Raw genomic sequence first — 18,488 nt, forward strand, 5'->3', positions numbered from 1 at the left:
TGTATACAGTTTTTTGCTGGGTTTAGTGAACAATGGTACCCAAACTGTACAGCAACATACTAAAAGAATACTTGTATGTATGTATACAGTCGCAGTTCCATAATGACAGTCTATTGTCTTGCAAATTCTTCTTAGTACATTAAAATCACACGAAACACATTCCATGATAACTTATAATTCACTATTGCAAAAACACGTCAGAGAAAATAGAACAATCAACAAAAACTAGAAATCTATGAAGAGTTTGTCACTATCATTTAAGGCAGTGCACAATCCAAAGAGTGATGATGAAACTAAATGTTAAAACCCAAGTCTCTGAGACATTTTTTGTGCGCTTCTATAAAATCACCGCAACTTTCTTCTCCTTTATTAATAATGCTGCAAAAATTCAATCAAACCAAAAAATCAATTTCACAAACCATAATTAGGTTTTAGTAGGCCTATACTTATAGTGCTTGTTATTATAAAATGAACTGGTAAAATAAATACACCAAAAGCAGAGTTTAAAAAATACACAAGTTTATCAATAACACAAACTACAGCAAACCTACCATTCGTCTCTTGCGCCTTTAGTTTCTAAGCAAACGCAACAAGGCTTCAGCAATTTTCCATCTTTGTCCCTGGGTCGTTTGTCAGGTTTAGGTTCAGCCGCTTTAGATGACGAATCAGTGCAACGTGTGTCAGACATTTCGTCGATTATAAACTGTGTTAATGTTTAAGTAACAAATTTCTACAATATATATATATACGTAACAAGTCTCTACTTACATAACTTTCACTGTTGCGAATGTATTTCACCACACGCTTATGTTTTGACATTCGTGAGATTGTCGCCATCCAGCGGACAATTACTCAGCAAATCTGATGCAATCTGAAACTGAAAGATTTTTATGTATTGAACAACCTAATCACTTTAGAAATGCTTTTTGAACAAACTAAGTAAAATTCATTTTAAAAATAATTTCTATAAGTTTGTTTAATAAAATAATTAATTAATTTTTAAATATTAAGAAAATGACTCAAACCTTTTGTACTTGACCTTCGACCCATTAAAATGGCATGAAACATGACTCTGCATTTCCTTAAATTTTTGAAAACAGAGGAAGCATGTTTGTTCAAATCTTACTTACTGCATAATCCAAAAAGTTTAGTATTATTTTTAACTGGAAACCACATCTTCATCTAGGCTAGCATTGCCTTCGTTCTGTCTATAATTTGTGTTTTAAGTAACTCACAGAATCATTCTTTCATTCATTGAAACCTTTAAAGGAATAGGCTACGGTTCGTTTATGGAAACAGGAGTTACAAGCAAAGTTAGGCTATGTCTAGCAATGGTACACCAGGAAGTGGCAATGCCGGTGGTAAGTTAACAACTCGTTGAGTTATTTAATGTAATTACGCCAGTAATTATAATTCTGTAAATTAGTTTTACTAACCGATAGGTTTTAGAACACGCTAAACCTTAGCCAAGCTAGGCTATAGCTTATCTGTTTAAGCTCAGATTTAAAGTTGCGATTGAATCTTTTCTTTTGTCTACCCAGATTCTGGAGAATTTAGTCGTCCAGGCCGATCTAATTCTCTGGGAAGAGTGAAACAAACTTCCGATCAATCTCCAGGTCGTCTGCCCTCATTACGTGGCCCACGTGACTTAACTCTGGGCGGCATTAAAAAGGTTGGTTTCGATTTTATTTATATTTGCTGTGCACATCTGCTTCGTGACTACTACTGTATGAAATTATTTGCGATTTAGGTTGTTTCAATATCAGTTTGGCATGTGCTGACATACTGTTACCTACTACAATAAAACTTGGCCATTTGTTGTACCTGACCAAGAGAACTGATTTTGTGTTGTGATCTCTATATTAGATGTTTCGTGTTTTTACAACTGAAAACATGATACAGAACCTTTTTTCTTAGAAAACTTTCACACCGACCATTCCTCAACGTAAAGAAAGAATAAAACCCGAGTAAGTGTCCTGCAGTAAGTCGGCTAACAATTTAAATATATAAGTAAGTATTTAAGTATATTTAAGTAACAATTTAAGTATATAAGTATGTTATCACTAAAGTTGATTATGCAGCTTATTTTAATAATCATTCCACCACTAAGCATTTGCATTGCAAAATCGTTTTGTTTTCATATGGTTTGATCGTCTAGAAATTTTTACTTTGCGTTTCAGCCCCAGCAAAGATGATGCCAAACCTGCTAAACCAAATAAATCAAAGCGTGATAGATGCCGTGATGGACGGAATCGAGGAAGAGGTCGCGGTCGTGGTGGATTTCAAAAGCAGGAGGTTAGACAGTTCAGGTCATATTTTAGGAAATTCCGGCATTATCTAGTAATCACTTTTACCAAGTCCAAAAATTCATACAGATTTTGAGATTTGTTGCATAGATATTTGTGGTTGTATAGTACCATATCTTGTGATAGGGCTTGTCATCAGTTTTTAGTGTAAAATGTGTTCATTTTTCTCTTTACAGATTATCCAATCCCATTCCATATTTGAAGCTGGTCCTGGCGCTGAAACCACCAACCGAGGAAGAGAGTCATTTGCAAGTGCCGCTGAACCAGCGCCACAAATTCTGAAACCAACAATTAAAAAGGAAAGGTTGGCTGCTGGTGCAACTGTTGATATTTCTTGCCTCACCCAAGTTTTCAATGTTCTGTTTGTTCTTTAATAGTTTTGATGCTCTACAACTGAAAATCGAGTCGGATGAAGTTATGAAAAAACTTGATGAAGGCAACACTTCAGTGTGTATTAATGATCTTTATATTAATATGGCATTGCTGGTTTAAGTTGTCTAAAAAGTTTGAATGGATGTATTTGTTTTCCAGCTCATTTTAGATCTACAAAATGATGAAAAACTAAGGCCAATTGCACTTCCAATGTATTCCACTCCACAAATACCAGCCATAAAACATGAACCCGGTAAACTTTAATTTGTTATTGACAAGTTTAGCATTTATTTAATCACATTGCTGAGTAAAATCAAAATGACCATGCACTAAATTTTAAAGACGGTTTCTCCACTTCACAGGTCGTTATGATACTTACCTTATATGTAGGCTTACCATACGTCCCGTTTTAGCCGGGACAGTCCCCCTTTTTAACGTCTTGTCCCGATCGGTCGGCCAAACGTCCCGGTTTGGCATTCAGTCAACCAGCATAGGCATACCGCATAGAAGCCATACAAAAACATTGGCATGTTCTTATTATTGTTTTTGCTGTGTAGCGTACTGGTACTTCTTGAAGAAGAATTCGTGATCTTGTTTGTTATTTATTTCATTGTATTCGATAAAAATGTTATTGTGACGTCATATGTCGAAAGCGTCCCGCTTTGAAGCCACAAAATTATGGTAAGCTTACTTATATGCAATCTTTTCAGTAGGATCCATGGACATCAAAGAAAACATCGTCAGAGATAATCCGAACATCACCTCACCGATTTTTCAGTCTTCAGAAGAACAACTGATGCTGTTTCAGATCCCTGACACAGTCCCCGGCATCCCTCCTTCCAAAGATGCTCCGAGTATCATGGTCAAGCAGGAGCCAGGAGTGTCATCAGTGAAGCAGGAACCTGTTGAACAAAATCAGGTGACAATTGATTCATCTTGCGTCAGTTTTATGGAGTTTGTTGATTTAATGCCTGAGAATTTCAATGACGGAAAAGTTACCAGGAATTGATGAAAGTTGTGAGTATTTCTGCTTGTTGTTGTTGCATTGTTTAAACTGCGCAAAGTAAGTAAGCCCATAAAGTAAATATGCCCAGTATGGTATCAATCTTGCTCTTTTTCATGCATTGTATGTAAGTGCAGCTGTTTGACCATTCCATAACGAGGTTAGCGCCATACTTTTCGCTCTCCACAGTCATTGGCAAAAAATAAACTATCTATGAAATGTACAACCGTTTTTGAACCTATGATTAATTATTATCAACGTGTGATTTAGGAAAATGACTCTGAAAGCATTTGTGGAATCGACCAACTTTCAGAAGGTCCGATCGGCAAACTTCAAATTATGAAATCTGGAAAATGTAAACTTGTACTAGGAGGTATCACACTTGATTTGAAGATAGGGACACCTTCATCATTTGCTGAGGTTTGAAACTTTGCTCCTACAGTAGCCAAGATACCTAGACGAAAGCCTCAATTTTTTAACCATAATCATTTTTTTCTGTGGTTTGATACCATTTCAAAGGCAACCGAACTATAAAGCTTGCTTAACTTTTAGGAATTAGTTTCAATACGTTTGCCTCCTGACGGAAGCCCTGATACAGCTAAAGGGCACCTGTCTGTCCTGGGAAATGTGGAAAACAAGGTAGTCTGCATTCCTGACATGTCATCCCTCATCGAGCCAAGATGATATTGTAAGAGCACAACTGCAACTGGATTTGGTTCTGAACCAAGTATTTTTGTGGAGGAGCATTCGTTTATAACCACAGTATACCAGCATGGTGGAAGATTTGCACAATTTGATGGTTGTGCAACAATACATGTGGTTTTGGTGCTGTTCACTTCTTGAGACTTCTTGAGCTGAGAGAGACCACTCATGAAATTTACAATTACTTTCCTGACCTTACATCAACAAAACCTGGTATTTGTAGATGTGCTTTTCAAAATTACCAAATTTTTATTGTGCAATTTAAACATCAAAATATAATAGCGATATAAAAGAATAAGTTTCCACGGAAAAAGCATCAGGTGTGTCAAAATTCCAACAAGATTCGAAAATGTAAGTCAATTGTGGGGTTTTCCTCTTCAAAATATAATTTCTCTTCAACGTGTAAACCATTCTCCTTCAAAAGTCTCACAAATTCTGCTTCCGACTCACCTTTCCATGGCCTGTGTGCATCTCGGACTTGGTAGGGTGTGACGTGGATGTGAAAGTCGGCTTTGGATAGAGGCGATTTCAAAAGAGCTCTTATAACATTTTCATCACATACCCAGTTATCCTCTTCTCCACTGTGGCCCCCATCCAACCACATCAACATCTTAATTCGATTGAGAAAGTCTATGTTTGGTTTGTCGAACTTCAGCGTGTCAGTTTCTTCTTCGTTAGGTTCGATTTCACAGCAAGGATCAAAAGATGACACTTCATATAGGAATTGATTTAAAACTATGCAGCCTTTACTGAAGCCAGCCACAATGATGGGACACTCTTGTTTCAGATAATCCTGATCGTACGGTTTGTTTGGAAGAATTTTGTTGATTGCATTCTTCATGATTAACTCAAGGTGGTTCAAGCCAAAATAGTTCTGCCTATGAGACGGTACCCCCATCACGGATTTGCTTTTCACAAAGTTTTTATAAACGCAAATAGTGTTGTAGGCTTTTTTGGATGGGGAAAGCAGCCATACGTGACTGTGCGGAAATTTATTGCAAATAAGGTTGATGGTATTTTCATAACTCCAATCAACATAGTCACGGCATTGATAGTTCTGTTTCATTTTATCCGTGAAGTCCTGTATGTCCCCAGGAAAGAATATGACATGTCCTTTAAATTCTTCCCTTTTTGGAAGCTGGCTTGATTGTGTGTTGTCACACCCTACTGGATTCTTTGGTGGTGCATAAGCAACTGTATTTTGACAACCCTCCACGCCTTCTATATCGAAAAGAGTTGCTATCTGTGCGAACGTCATTGTGGAAGTCCAGTTTGCAGGACCTAAATGGAGCAACCGGTGACAGTTTTTCTTGAACAACAGACTAACCATCCATTAATTCTGTGACCAGAATCTGAAAAAAGCAAAAATAAAAGTCTAATCTTCTTCAGGTTTTGTTCTGCATAGCACAAACATATTACTACCCACACGACCTTCGGGGAAGTGTGTGTGAAAATAACTTTGACATTTAATATAGCACGATGAAAAAATATGTCCATGTTTTTCGTAGAAAACATCAAAAAGAACAATTCGATTTGGTAAGTTCAAGCAGGAATCTTCAAAATTATTATACTCGCTAAAATTAAAGTTGTTTTTAAACCACTGCACTGGGTCCAAATAAAATTCATCAGCTTCATCAATATAACCCTCACGGTCATGAAAATCAGGGTCACAAGTTAAAAAACGCATGGAAATATTCCTATGTATGAAGCTGTGATATGGTGTTGAGTGACACGGCGTTAGAAATAAAACAGATGGCTGAGCAAGTGACATTTCTGAAGTTGTTACATGCGACTGAGGCAAAATTTCAACATTTTTTTGAAGAAATTTCATCACTTGATGAGGACCAGATTGGTGCACGAGGCCAAAATAAAGGGACAGTGGAATATTTGTCACAGCTAAAAAAATTAAGAAAAATATTCGTTTCTTTTTGCTTATGTATGATAACGATGTTCCAGAGAACAGGCAGAATATGGGGACAAGAGCTAAAATAAATCTAAATTCCTTATGCCCAGGTATACTGTATATAAAAACAGTAAAAATCATAATTACCAGAAAAACATCAAACATGGATAAAGCAACATTTGTGCATTGCAACTGCCCAGAAACTAAACATCGAGATTTTTTATCACAGTACAAAATCCACAAACCATGCGCTGAAAATGGTAAAATCGTACCAACAACTACAGGTAGGCCCTGAGAGAGGTACCAATGCCAAGCATGGCTACCATAAAAAGTACCCTGGTTGTTTATAATGTTAAACTTTAGGAAATTGTAATGTGGGCTGGTCCATCTTCCATAGCACAGGTAATCAGCACCAAATGACAAAGTCAGCAAAACAAAACAGACTGCAATGATAGTTTTTAAAGACCGGAATACTGCGTAATAACTTTCAGTCTTCAACCTGTGAAGTAGTAAAACGTACAGAGGAATCCAAAGTGTAATACTAGTGGGCCTAACAACGGCAGCCAGTCCTGCTATACATGTAAATATTTTAAGATTCTGATCAAAATTGGTCTTCTGGTTGATATAGGCCAAAGGGTAAAAGTAAACAGCAATACAAAACAGAACAGCTTCCAATGTATTAATTAATGTTCTAGTACAGCAATACCACCAGAACCATGACAGCGTCAGGCTTGCTATTGTCCACTTGGCAACCATTGCAGAAAACCAACTCTTGACGAATTTGTAAAAATACCACTCTGCTACAGCGCTCACAACCATCTGAAAAATTCGAGGCGCATATAACACACAGGTCTCACATCCGGCCCATTTTGTGAGTTGATACACAGATGAGAAGAGTAATGGATGAAGGTATGATCTTATTCCCACTTTCCATTCCCATGTTAAATATCCGTAATTATAAACCATATTGTGAGCGACCTCTAGTGACTGCCAGTACTCGTCGGGCACAAACCAGGTCCGCACCAACATCATATTGACAGAACGAAGAATCAGTAAAATAGCTAGAACATGTTTGTCTTCAGATTTGGAGTGTTTTTGTTCCGGTTTTAACGATATCGGTGCTGGATCAAATTTCTCGGATAATCTTTTTCTTCGGTGAATTTGACGCATGGTTAGTCGCAAGTTTTAACTTTCTGAGAGAATCAGATTATCGTTAAGTCTCACCAGGATACTGAACTATACACTCCTTGTTAGTTAATATTGATATCAATGTTAACACCATGTTGAATTAAACGCTAAATAAGAAGACAATATGAAATTTATAAATTTTACCTGATTAAACATGTAAATAGTCATTAAATATGCAAATATGAACAACAATAAAGTGCAAGAAAACAAAATCTACATGATTAAAAATTGCCGTTAAATAAACTTTAACTATTTCTGTAAAACATTTTCCTGGAACGAAGAATAGCTAACATTGAAATAACACAACAAAGAAAATAAGTCGTTACCCATAGCACATGATATTCATGGGGCGTAGAAGCAAAAATAGGTTTTGTTAAATCGCGATGCATTTTTGGATCATCCGAAATAACTGCATAAGCACCCTGGCACCAAGCCAAAGAATATGTCCACTCCGTAGATGAAGTGTAGGAAATTATTGATATATTATACATGTCTTTGTAGTGCCAAATGAGTCGTTCACTGAGAGTGTTATATTCCAGTATGAGCATTTTTATTTTTCTTGCAATGATGTTGCGAGTATTTGTCTCGGCTCCATAAACCTGAACAAAACCCGGTGCAACATTCATGACGTATTCATTCATTGGCCCAGATATCCACATGACCTTGGACTGGTCGATCCTGCTTTTTAACACCGTTTCGACAATAACGGGAATGTAGTCTTGTATGTGGGGATTCCCCCAATCTCTAGGCATCCGAAGATCAAATATCAGCATCTTGTTGTTGAGCTTTGCCAAGTTCGCAAGATCCAGCAACGACATGATTTTCTGACGCATAATTTTATCCTTTTTTGACTTTGATAAACTGTGCACTGTACCGTATGGATTCTGATGTAAGAACCATTTTCCAGCGTTAAGCTGCTTCAATTCAATCAGTTTGAAGGCTTCAGCGGCACGATACTGCCTGTCAGGAAAAACATCAGCCACATCGCTTGTACGTCGTAGTGTAACGTCATGTATTAAAAATGGAATCCCGTCCATAGACACTGCTACGTCAGCTTCATAGCCATCCACATTCGCATCATTTGCTTCTTGGAATGATAGCAGGGTGTTTTCTGGAGCAAATTTAGGGTTACCCTTGTGCCCAAATATAAGGGGCTTTGGTAAATCATGTATATTGTCCTTGATGCACGGTGAGATTAATACATTGGGAATCAACAACAAAATGATGTAATAGCAACAATAAAACACAAGAAATTGAGTTGTGCAATAATCACGCATCCAAAACACTTTGAAACAAATGAAAATGATTGACAATATCAAAGCAAACGCATGCAAATATGGCCATGTCAACGAGAAAAAAAGCTTAACTGTCTGCAATTCTGGTCGCCAGATCGCAGCAATGACACCATAGCCAATGGTTGCTATGATTGCTGTGGCGATTGCAAAAAGATTAGCACATCTAATGCGTCTCTTTGCAAATTTTATGTTGAGAATGCAACTACCTAAAAGAAATGCGTGGACAAGAAATACAAATGCAGTCAGATAGAGAATTAGAGTTGACCAGTTGAACCAAAACCCCAGGTGTTCATACAGCGACTTGTTGAATATGACGTAGTCATTGCTCACTGCAACCCAACAATACAAATACAGTGAAACCAATAAGAGCATCAGGCATTGCACCAAAATTATCATCTGTGAATTTTGTGGTATGCAAAGTGCAGAACAATTGGAACTTTGGTAAAATCCTTCAGCATTTAGATCAGCTCAAAATCCATTGTAGCAGCACTCAGTGTTCCCTGTTTCCACCATGTGCAGTGTATCTTATTGTCTTACACACTCTCTCTTAGTGCAACTTACCACTTTAAAAATATTTAGATTTTAAGGTAAAACATTCAACGACAACTCAATATCTTGAAATGTACACACAATACAACCTATAGGTTTCATATGTGCAAAGCGAATATCATGGTGTATGTCAAATTTAGGATAGGCTCAAATAACATAAATTTTACATGTATAACTATACCTGACTGAAAGGTATTTTTCACAAAACTCATGCATGCTAAGAGCCAGAAAGAAAAATTTTGGCTTGACGGCATGCACTGATGCCTCAATGTTTGTTTACTTATTATAAGTTGTCATAAAACTAAAAACCTTCTGTGTACATGTTTGTAATTTGGGTTTGGTGGCCGTGCTGACGCTAATAACTTTTTTTGAACTGATTTTTTTGAATTGGTCCATAATGCACGTTTTTGCCCTCGAGGCCTTGTTTGCTCATTTGCCCCTCATTTGCTCGTCAAATTTGTAGAAATTATTGTCATTAACTGCTAATATGTTTGCAACCACCTTCGTCAGCACAATTTTTTGAAGACGAAAAATAAAATGAATGAATGAATGAATGAATGGACATAATGTTTGCAAGCTTAGGCCGCATGTTCCACTATTACAATTGTACAACAGACAATGACAGATGGTTATCCTAGCGCAAAAGTGCACAACCAAATGATGTTACAATTTGGGTAGCAGGGGCCTATAGCAATTATAGCATACAAATTCACCTCGTGGTTGTGCACTTCTGCACTGCACCTCTTCTGTCAAATTCCTTACTGCTTGCTATCATCGTGTGTAGTGCACATCAACATGATGCATTTGCAACCTACTGAACCCTACGATCCAAATTGTGACGTCATTTCGTTGTACACTCCTGCACTGGACTCACAAGTTCTATAATTACAGAAATGGGGTCTCTTATACTTTTACGTTATAAAAAGTGTGACTTGAACAATGACGATCGATAATTCTGGCTTTGTTTCATAGGTTGATGACGTCAGCATCCTTGGAGCGCAAAGCATAACGCTGTAAATTGGAACTAGTTTTCTGGCCATTACTGGTGCAAGGTAACATGGTGAAACATTTTCAATGCTCTAGGCCTACCTACTTGCTTACCGAATGTTTCAACATACTCACGACAGTTTTTGGCCATTCTTAATGGAAAATCTACATTGCTTTGGCTACAAACTTTTACGTGAAAATACTGGGCGCTTGCCTTAACTTTGCAACCTCATATGACCTCTAGATTCGTTACAAAAAGCACAGGCTGATTAGGCCTGATTGACGTTCGGTTTTTTGAGCTGTCCTTCCTTTTGGTAACGCTGCATGGATTGTGTACGAATGACGTCATGAGCATATGGGCAAACGCGTGGGCATTTCGTCACTGGCTTCTGAACGATGGTTTGCAAAGAAAAAGGCACATTTGGAGATTTGAACTCGCGGGGTATTTCTGAATTAAAATATTGCATAAATTATAAATGTTGCATAAATTAAAAAAATAGCTTTTGAAAGCGATTTGAGTCAATCTTGATAGATTCGCATTATTTTGTTTGGCTAAATTGTTGAGTTAGAAGTTACCATTGTTGAACGATTAATTATTAATTATTGTTGTTGAACAACGCAAGATAGTTGCTTAAACTTTTACATTCTGCAAAATTGATGTGATATCCGGAACAACAATGACATTCTTAATCAAAAACCTAACCTGTCATTTTAACATTTTTCTTTCATTTTAGCGGATTATTTCTTCAGCCACAGAGAATTGCATTTTTAGCTCATGCACGATGAGGAATACGGCATCAGAGCGCACCATATTAGACCGGAAATAAGTATTCAACCTCTTGGAGCAAAGGAACGCGCCTTTTTTCCCAACATTAGATGGTGTTCCGTTTTCTGCTATCAAATCTGATTCACTTCAAACCGGCATGTTCACTGCTTGTAAGGGCTGTTGTGTGGAAATAATGTATTGTAATGACAAGATAACGCTGACGTTAAATTATTGTTTTAGTTTACACAATCGCAAATCTTCAGACAAGTAGCAGATTTGGAATAAAGTTTTAGTTACATTTTTTGTTGCTGTAACTTTTGAAATCTGGTTAGTTGCTAGAGCTGTTTCGCTCTTACTTTAAGGCTCTTTAGTTTATGCAATGAATTACAGTGAACATGCGCGTTTCTTTGGGAAATTAATCAGACAATTTTGATTTAACAGAATAACAGTACTATTTCGTTACTTTGGCTGCGCAAAATTGTAATCTACAATGGAGGAGATCACAGATATTCTTCAAATACCAGTTGAAGATAGAAGTGAAAGAGATATAGGTATGTTTTTTTAAAAGTTGAATAATTTGATTTTACATTGTTGCTGTAGGAAATACGTACGTCATCTGCTGATTTTATTAAAAGAGGCAATAGTGCAGTTTTTAGCTAATTTCTCACGGGATGGTTTGAAATGTAAATACAGTATAAAAGCCTTTTTGTGATTACAGTAATACTCGATCGTTTCGTTGATTTCGAATAAACTAAAGTCTTTACGTCATTTAGCAAAAGTGGTGGAATTTCTTTCGAACTTTTCTGCAGCACCTTGCCAATTTCTGCCAAATTCTGCCAAGCGGTATATAAGCAAGTGTGCTGTGCTGGAGGTTTTTTCAAGAGCTGCAACCGTTATTGCTGAACCAAACGATCAGGTAGGCCTATATATGCGAGGTATACCGGAGCCTGTACCAAGTTTTATAACTGTTAAAGAATGGTAACAACTTTTAGTGGTATAACGTTAACATCGTTTTTCCTTTGAATTTTGATTCGTTTGTGCTTATTACGTTTTACGTAACTTATAGCAGTTTGCGAAAGATGTTGTCGTTCTCGCTGAGCACACTCACAAAATTCTGTTCACTTTCCATGGTTTTACATGCGGTGTTTTCAGCTTAATGCTTGGGCAATTGTGCTGGAAGGAAAACTTTGTTATCGTCACAAAAATGAGAAATTCATATTCAACCAAGGAGACACTTTCGGGGTGAAACCAGTCCTAACACCACAGCACATAGCTGGCGTTTTATTTACGCTGTGCGATGATTGTAAGGTAAGGTATGCTTGGCTGTTTTTTTAGCTACAGTGTAAGACAGTCATAGGTGTAAAATTTATCGTACTTGATTGCGTATAGATGGGGGCTATGGCTGATTATTGAGTACAGTACACCATTGACAGTTGACTATTTTGTTTTCGGTTTAAAAAATGGTTGAAATGGTCCAATACTTTCCACTAAAAGACACTTTGGCTTAAGATATAGAATACGTTTATACAAGTAAAGTTTCGTTTTATCTTCACGTTTTCGCTGGTGGGACATGGCAGTGGCAGAAAAACAATCGCCTTCGAGAAAAGGCATTTCATCCCGGTAGAAACTTGTTCGCAAAAAATGCGTTTCGCGTCGTTCTTGTTTGTTCTTTCCATTCTGTTGTACTGAGAAATATCCGTTAGAGTCTAACGGTTAGACTGTTAGAGATTTTTTATTCTTTAGCTTCTATGTGTCGCCCAAAAGGACCTCTTCGCCGCGTTTAATGAAGACCAACAGTAGAGAAAAGACCATAGAAAAGAAATAACATCGTTGGTATTCTCAGATTTTATTCTTTATGACTGCCCAAATCCTTCAAGTATATTCTTATTTCTTAAATGTTCCATGTATTCGGATTTTATTTGTGTTTTTTGCTTTCCTGATTGATTTGTATCCAATGAAAAAAATCTTTCTAGAATGTAGGTTGTCGGATGACACGTTTGAATGAAACCGTTTTTATTTTCGAAATGACTATTTCACCGCATGAAAGTCACGCAGCCTGTTGTTAAAGATATGTGGTTAGGCTATAGGAGAATGGGTATACAAAAAGTTGATCTATGCTATTTAAGGATTTTTGGGAGTTAGATTTAGATAAAAAGGCAAAATTAGGTTAAGTTTAGGTTACTATGATATAAGTTAGTACTAGAGTTAGGTTAACAAGAAACTTTGAAAAATAGCTTCGAACGCACGATTTTCTCCGGTGAAATAGTGGCAGCCTTTTATTTTCCACAATGTTATATTAACGTATAATTGCTTGTGAAATACCGCACACAAATATCAACTCACGTGTTTTAAACATGCTTTTATTGCAGATATACTGATCTTTTTGCAAAAATAAACAAATTTCGATTTTCGCAGATTTTTTGTGCTAATTCTGTTTCCAGAAGGGTCGTACCATTAGCAACCAATTGATACGTTCGGTTTTTGCATCGGCTGTAGCTTTATACGCTAAATTTTACGGACGTGCTTTTATTTTCTGTAAAAGATTGCTTTTGATTTGCGTTCGCCTTTGGAGATCAGAAATTCAGAGTTAACCGAGGTAGGATAAAAGCGTCAACCTTCACCGTATTTTCGGCAATTATTCGATCGACTGATTGAGCAGCTTTCGCTAATAACGCGTTCAAGTTTTTGTCATTGGTGTTCACCTATTTTGCCGAGTTATATGAACTGTAATGCGTTTAATCCACTTGTATTCGAACTTGATATGAACGATAGTCATAATACACACTCGAATTTACTTATCGCTTATCTTGGGAGTGATTAATTAGTAATTAATCACGCGACAGGGCGTATTGCATGAGTTCGCGACTCCGGAAATCGCTACCGTGCGCATATAGCATCCTCAATTCAATGCGGCCGTGCATATTGTGTATAAATAAGCTCTTCTTTCCTTATCAGACAGACCTATGTGACGTGCTTCTCACACAACAGGAAGCTCTTGCTTGCTGTTTACGTCCGATCCTGATTCCCGCTAAGTGGCGCAACAGTGTATTTACTTTGTTTACTGCTGGTAACGCAGGTGAGGTGCTGTAACGGTTTCGATAGTCTGTTTGAGATTTTGCAATTAAAATCAGGAATGTACATGACAATCTAAGCGCATGCGGCCAATAAACATTTCAATCCAAACGGCTTAAACATGTTACTGAAAGCTACGTCTTTTTGCGACCATATTTGTGGTTGAGCGCAGGTTTGGTTTTAATGGACGGTGGCGTGTTAATACTATACCGGCACATAGAAAAGGCCGGTGCATATTTATTGCTGTTTTTTTTGTTTCAAACCTTATTCTGCAGTTTAATGCGGTTTCGACTCTATTTTGTTTTTAGTCCGTCGATGTAATTTCCTCAAAGTGCTTGTTTAAAGAAAGCTTTAAAATCAGTTAAAAATCGTTGAATTTTGCGGCAATGCTTAATCATGATTGCTTCAGTAACCGAGCTGGTTTTACAGGATTCATTTGTCTGTTTATCACATGTTGCCGTTTTCTCTCTGTAAAGGTAGAAACCTTTTTTCTATGAATCTTTGCAAATATGAATGGCTAAATATTTCGTCCATATATAGCGAAACGCCTTAAAAGTATGACGATAATACGCAACAGCAAATGGGAAATGTATCAAGTTATCAACGTCCCCCTTCACCAGATACTACTAGTTAGACCAGTGGTTCCCAAACTTTTTTAGCTTGTGGCACTCTAGAAAAATTATAAAACGCTCGCTGCACACTTACAAGAGAGGAGAGAAGAAAAGTTGCTTTAAAAATTTTCTTTTCACGTTTTAATGCGATAGATGTGCTAATTGGATGGACATGTGCTTTGTTATCAGTTATTGAAGCAATTAGAGTGCTTTTAAGACGCATATGCTTGTCTGCTTGTCTTATTTTAAATATTTATACCGTTCATTAACAAAATTCCAAAAAGATTCGCGACATACCTTAGAATCTGTGGCGGCACACAGTTTGAGAATCACTGAGTCAGACGTTTTCGCGAGCGATTGATTCTTGATAACTAATTACGCGCGATTTGACAAGACAAGCTTTATATCAATCACTGCTGTGAAATTGTGGAACTGCGCGTTAAGGTGAAGTTTTCAATGTAATATAAGACGGCATTTTAATGGTCAGTTAATTCCGCGTTATACGATTAATAATTAATTTTTACCCGGCAGACCAGTAATCGTGTTTGAGCGGAGCTTTCGTACCGATCAGTGAGAGAGAGACTGTGATTGTTGAAAGGAACTTTGCGCAATGCCAAGTGTTGTGCGACATTCACGCGGCTAAATAATTACCGCCGATGACAATATGTTCTTTGAAGCAAAAAGACTAATTGCATCTGTATAGCTGACATTCAACCTGTATGCTGACGTATATGGCGGTAAAGGGTTTGTTTTTTTGCTTAAACGTTATAATCTTGTGCTCCACTTTCCACAAATCCTTGCTAAAAATCGGTTATAAGTCTCTACATGTTTTTCTGTAACTTGTGTATTAACAAATTCCTTAAATCAAGAAAAAATTCCGACGTTGTATGGACTTCGCAACGTTTTCTCTTCACGAAAAGATAGCACATGTGATCGAGACATTTTTGAAAGCAATTGTTTCTTGACAAACTCCCAAACGGTTTGCCAACCTTTACCGGTACTAGACTGTACTGAGATTGCTCGGTAATGAAGTGACGTGTTTCGCGCTTATAACGAAACTCTTTATCGATTGCTTATGCTTTGCCGGCTTTATAAGTTGTTGGCATGTCTATCCTCTCTCTGAAGACTAGCTCTGATCCCGTGCTATCGGTCAAAGGTAATTCGTCTGGTTTTGGCAATTAAGCTGTCGCTGGAGCTAAAATCTAACGGCAACAATTTAACCACTGCTTTAGCGGACAGCGTGTGTGTGTTTCTTTGACCAATTAGCGTGTTTTCGATATCTATCAAAGAGAGGGAAAATTAATAGGTTTGTGCACCTTAGCGAATGACAGACTGCACTCCGAAGCATTAAGCAAAAATGTGTCTGCAAAAATGTTGAAGTTAGTTATAATTGAATGGTTTATTGACTTGCTGGTTGTGATACGATGGTTATGAAACTACGCGAAATGAGTTAAAATATACGACGAAATTCTAATATACTGTTTCAAAATTAATTGCTTATTTCCTGAGAAATCATTACGCGTGTCTAAACCGGACCTGCTGATGTGCTAGTTTGTGTAGTGTTCTTATCAGGCTTGTACTATTAATTAATGGAAGTCTTCGGTTATTGTTCGTTTGTCAAAAGCGGAAGTTGGCCTACTCGCTGCAAGTACAACAAAAACACCATCGCGCATTATGGCGGGAAAAGCACAGGTTGTTGTTGACTAATTAGCATGTCGTTCGTATGCATAGACGGAAAGGACAAAACTGCCTGGTTATGCGTCATTGATACGGCGAAGAATTGACGACGACGGCGACACGCTGCTTGAGACAAAGAGATGAACTGCATATGCATACAACTGTTTGATGACTTTGATGGCGAAAAGTGTTTTACTTTCTGTACAGCAGCGCAGCTGATATGGTGTTTCGTCAGAAACTTTACAGCATTCACAAACAACCATTGAACGCGTACATCTTAGCTCCAGTCCCGCTTATTATTATCTATAACTTGTCTTAGTGCAAGTTCCTATGTAAATCCTACAATATAAACTATGTAAATTATAAAAAAAACTGCATAGTCTATAGGTTTACTATCCACATAAATGACATACTGAATTTAAAAATAAGTTACTGTACTTGAAAAACACAGTTTTGTTTTTAACTAAAGCTTTTAGGGTCTATAGGCCGTTTAATTGGTAGCCTATACTTAGGCAGCAGTAACTTATAATATCTTTAGACAGGCTTTTTCAGTGTAAAAACAAAACAAGGATTATTTAGGCTTCTTTACATCGGTAATAGATTTATTTCTTAGAGCTTTGACTGCTGACAGCTATTGATTATATATGTCACAATAAGTAATAGAATAGAATGCAAATACAAAATTAGAATGCTTCCGCCAACGCTCGTTTAGGATATTATTGAGCTAATTTTTTAGGTTGAACAATGAGAAATAACCGCACGAATATATACACATTACTCATTCTGCAAATCGAGTTCCGAGGACCCGGACCTGTCGCTGGTGACAAACTGACAATGATGGTATGAGTTGACAATGTGATTGATTTAACTTATGACTTTTGATATCAATTTGACTCATGTTAGTGTAATCATCTTCAAGTTTTTGTGCGTTTGTAATCTATAAATAAAAAGGTAAGTAAGTAGCCTATGCAAATTAACTTGGTAAGTAATTAGTCAGTAAGGCCGGACGTAACAATAAATTCGTTTACGCATAGGCTATAACTAACTTGTATAGGCTATAATGACATACCAACGCTAAACTTAAACAAATATGAGTAGTTTTTCCAGTATAAGATGGCATCAGATGTTAACATAAGATTTATGAAATATTTATCTCAGTTGTGTTTTTGTCCAATGAAGCCCCGCAATGCTAAAATTGCTTTAAGCGTATACAATCGTTCAATGCGCTCAGGGAAATAAAGTAATGTTTTGCCCTAGCGAGACATTTCAATTTGAAATAACTTGCTCAGCATCAAATTTGTTAAATGCTTTGGGTATCCATGCAAAGTTAATAGCTATACAAAGGCATTGTTTCGTTAAAAGGCCCACAATTATTTTAGGCAATTTCTTTCTTTTAAAATCAGCTAAATAATTTTGATTTTAACAAATTATGTTGTTTTAACTTCTCGCCTTTATAAGGTTGCATAAAATTGGATTCCAATGGAAAAAATGACCGATCTTCTGCAAATACTGATAGAAAACAGAAGTGACGAAGATATAGGTAAGCCTATATATAACTATAATTTACAGTTTAACTATATATTTAACTAACTATAGTTTAAAATCCACCAAAAAAACAATTTTTGCCTGTCTTCATATCTTTTAAATGTTACATCCCCAATCCAAACTATTGTATCGTATTGTATTGTATGTAAAAACTATTAACTATTATTACTAACTATCCTATCGCATTGTTCAAACTAGACATCGTGACTGGGGTCGAATAGATAGCCTCAAAGCAGAAAAGACATTAAAATGACGTCGATTTGATAACTTAAAAATAAATTTTTATTTAACTGTTTAACAAAAACCCAGAATAAACAAAGAAGTATAATACGTGTTATATCCAAAATATCTGAATAAAAAAGCCAAAGGTGTTATTACTATAGAAATTACCATAATTATTATAATTAGTTACCAACATTTAGTGATAAAACCTTTCCGACTGTTACGAACCTCATTAAATAATAGCATTTATATTTTAAACATATTAAATATAACTTACTTATGTATGTTTA

At 36.7% G+C, this 18,488-nt stretch overlaps 5 protein-coding genes and 1 long non-coding RNA gene across 7 annotated transcripts; 2 read left to right on the forward strand and 4 right to left on the reverse strand.

The window, feature by feature from the left end:
• Positions 1 to 159: 159 nt before the first annotated feature.
• LOC143470804 (cytochrome c oxidase copper chaperone-like) lies at positions 160 to 1,132 on the reverse strand. Its single transcript, XM_076969079.1, has 3 exons — positions 1,026 to 1,132; positions 552 to 871; positions 160 to 378 (listed from the first exon to the last, which is right to left on the reverse strand). Exons 2-3 carry the CDS (start codon positions 686 to 688, stop codon positions 294 to 296), a joined length of 222 nt encoding a protein of 73 aa, XP_076825194.1. The 5' UTR covers positions 689 to 871; positions 1,026 to 1,132; the 3' UTR covers positions 160 to 293.
• A 35-nt stretch (positions 1,133 to 1,167) lies between these two features.
• On the forward strand, positions 1,168 to 4,675 carry LOC143470802 (DNA-directed RNA polymerase III subunit RPC4-like). Of its 2 annotated transcripts, none has more exons than XM_076969076.1 (10): positions 1,168 to 1,361; positions 1,542 to 1,672; positions 1,918 to 1,967; positions 2,181 to 2,295; positions 2,483 to 2,610; positions 2,684 to 2,753; positions 2,838 to 2,931; positions 3,392 to 3,597; positions 3,952 to 4,101; positions 4,234 to 4,675. In XM_076969076.1, the coding sequence occupies exons 1-10, from the start codon at positions 1,322 to 1,324 to the stop codon at positions 4,363 to 4,365; spliced, it is 1,116 nt and encodes a 371-aa protein (XP_076825191.1). In that variant the 5' UTR covers positions 1,168 to 1,321; the 3' UTR covers positions 4,366 to 4,675. The 2 variants fall into 2 exon arrangements, with proteins under 2 accessions (XP_076825191.1, XP_076825190.1); XM_076969075.1 differs by having other exon boundaries at positions 1,172 to 1,361; positions 3,389 to 3,597.
• LOC143470803 (mitochondrial protein C2orf69 homolog) lies at positions 4,613 to 5,761 on the reverse strand. Its single transcript, XM_076969077.1, has one exon. It carries the CDS (start codon positions 5,711 to 5,713, stop codon positions 4,709 to 4,711), a length of 1,005 nt encoding a protein of 334 aa, XP_076825192.1. The 5' UTR covers positions 5,714 to 5,761; the 3' UTR covers positions 4,613 to 4,708.
• LOC143470800 (GPI alpha-1,2-mannosyltransferase 3-like) lies at positions 5,735 to 9,370 on the reverse strand. The gene has a single exon (XM_076969074.1). The coding sequence runs from the start codon at positions 7,454 to 7,456 to the stop codon at positions 5,759 to 5,761; it is 1,698 nt and encodes a 565-aa protein (XP_076825189.1). The 5' UTR covers positions 7,457 to 9,370; the 3' UTR covers positions 5,735 to 5,758.
• LOC143471397 (glycerophosphodiester phosphodiesterase domain-containing protein 5-like) lies at positions 7,724 to 8,511 on the reverse strand. The gene is made up of 2 exons (XM_076969858.1): positions 7,801 to 8,511; positions 7,724 to 7,744 (listed from the first exon to the last, which is right to left on the reverse strand). The coding sequence occupies exons 1-2, from the start codon at positions 8,509 to 8,511 to the stop codon at positions 7,724 to 7,726; spliced, it is 732 nt and encodes a 243-aa protein (XP_076825973.1).
• A 2,487-nt stretch (positions 9,371 to 11,857) lies between the features above and the next one.
• On the forward strand, positions 11,858 to 13,392 carry LOC143471074 (uncharacterized). Its single transcript, XR_013119471.1, has 3 exons — positions 11,858 to 11,987; positions 12,224 to 12,379; positions 12,815 to 13,392. It is a non-coding gene; the product is annotated as an uncharacterized LOC143471074 (long non-coding RNA).
• The last annotated feature ends 5,096 nt before the right edge of the window (positions 13,393 to 18,488 follow it).

The sequence above is a fragment of the Clavelina lepadiformis genome, chromosome 9, assembly GCF_947623445.1.
Source record: "Clavelina lepadiformis chromosome 9, kaClaLepa1.1, whole genome shotgun sequence".
In the NCBI taxonomy this organism is placed as follows: Eukaryota; Metazoa; Chordata; class Ascidiacea; order Aplousobranchia; family Clavelinidae; genus Clavelina; species Clavelina lepadiformis.